Below are 1334 nucleotides of genomic sequence, written 5' to 3'. Positions count from 1 at the left end.
TTTATGTATTAGAGAATAAATTTCACTCCCAAGTGTTAAGGAATTAAATTCTTCAATCATATGATCATAATTAGATCTTGAAGCTAACTCTTGGTCAGTGGTCAATATCATGAGTAAGTTGAGGCATTTTGGGGGCATTGTGTTTCTTGGGGACTTTTTTGGTTTTGTTTTGTTTTATTCATAATGGCTCTTTTTACCCAGAATGACTCTTTCATATAAATAGCTTGTTACAAGTAAGAATCCAAAGCTCTGAATAGTTTCATAAAGGAATATGAAAGACCACTCTGATTCTTTTAAAGCCACAGATCTGTCATAAAGTCCCAGCTTCCAACCCCTCAAGAGACATTTTTTTTTTTTTAGACAGGTTGAGCAGTCTGACTTTATTAGCCAAAAGCGGGCCTGGCACCTTAGGTGCTCTTGGGTGGGTGGGTTCGCTTCTTCTTCACCACCACTGACTTCTGGCTTCGAAAGATGGCGCTGGCCCGGCGTAGAGCGGCCATGCGAATATCTCTCCCGTATTTATTCTTGCGGATGATGTGCCAGACGCTGTTGAGTGTGGTCCGGGCATTTTTGTTGATTGTGGTCCTCATGTAGGAAGTGGCAGGCTTCCTCTGATCTGCCCTCCGCTTCAGCACCACCACTATGTCCTTGCCGTCGGCGGCCGGCTCGATGCCTATCGTCTTCCGGGGAATGAGCCCGCTGTAGCGGAACGAGTTTCGGGCCTTGAGATTGTTGGACTCGGTGCTGTACGTCTGCTTGTTGGGCGTGATGAGGGAGCTGGAGAAGTTCCCAAGGACCATCCACTGCAGGTGGGCCGACATGGTGGGGGCTGCACTCGCGGCGGCTCCCAGAGATGGAAAGGGTCAAGAGACACTTTCAATTTGTTAGCAATGATTTTTGTATCATTTCTGCCATTGTAAGCTTAGCAGTTTTCCCCCTTGCAGTCACAATTTTATAAATCTTCTTATCTTAAATCCGTTAGTCAATGCCAATAATATTCAGTCTAAAGGTGGGTGAAATGAAATTATTACTTCCTGTTCTTTTCCATCAAAATCATGCTGGGACCAAAATGTGTCATCAAAAAGCATACAAGTTTGTTTATTCTTAAGTGAGGAGATTGATGCCTTGTTTTCTATACATTTACACTGCCATTGAATATTCTGGAGCATTTCTCACAATCAGAGTTATTGTAATGTCAGGAGTGAAAAGTTTGCATAAGTTAGAATATGGAATTCAAAGAGCCTTATTCACAATTTCCACTCTATAGAATAAAGTGCACCATATGAAGAGCAAAGACAAACTTAAATGAATTTAGTTAATGAATGGGGCTCCCC

The 1334-nt window shown here is 42.7% G+C and overlaps 1 protein-coding gene across 1 annotated transcript; it reads right to left on the bottom strand.

Moving 5' to 3' along the window:
- Positions 1–407: 407 nt before the first annotated feature.
- Positions 408–821, bottom strand: LOC118845693 (60S ribosomal protein L28-like). The gene has a single exon (XM_036753695.1). The coding sequence runs from the start codon at positions 819–821 to the stop codon at positions 408–410; it is 414 nt and encodes a 137-aa protein (XP_036609590.1).
- Positions 822–1334: the final 513 nt, after the last annotated feature.

The sequence above is a fragment of the Trichosurus vulpecula genome, chromosome 4, assembly GCF_011100635.1.
Source record: "Trichosurus vulpecula isolate mTriVul1 chromosome 4, mTriVul1.pri, whole genome shotgun sequence".
Lineage (NCBI taxonomy): Eukaryota > Metazoa > Chordata > Mammalia > Diprotodontia > Phalangeridae > Trichosurus > Trichosurus vulpecula.
This window is presented reverse-complemented; position numbering and strand designations above follow the sequence as displayed.

Coding starts and splice junctions, on each gene's coding strand:
- LOC118845693 (XM_036753695.1), bottom strand. CDS start 821: ATGTCGGCCCACCTGCAGTGGATGGTCCTTGGGAACTTCTCCAGCTCC.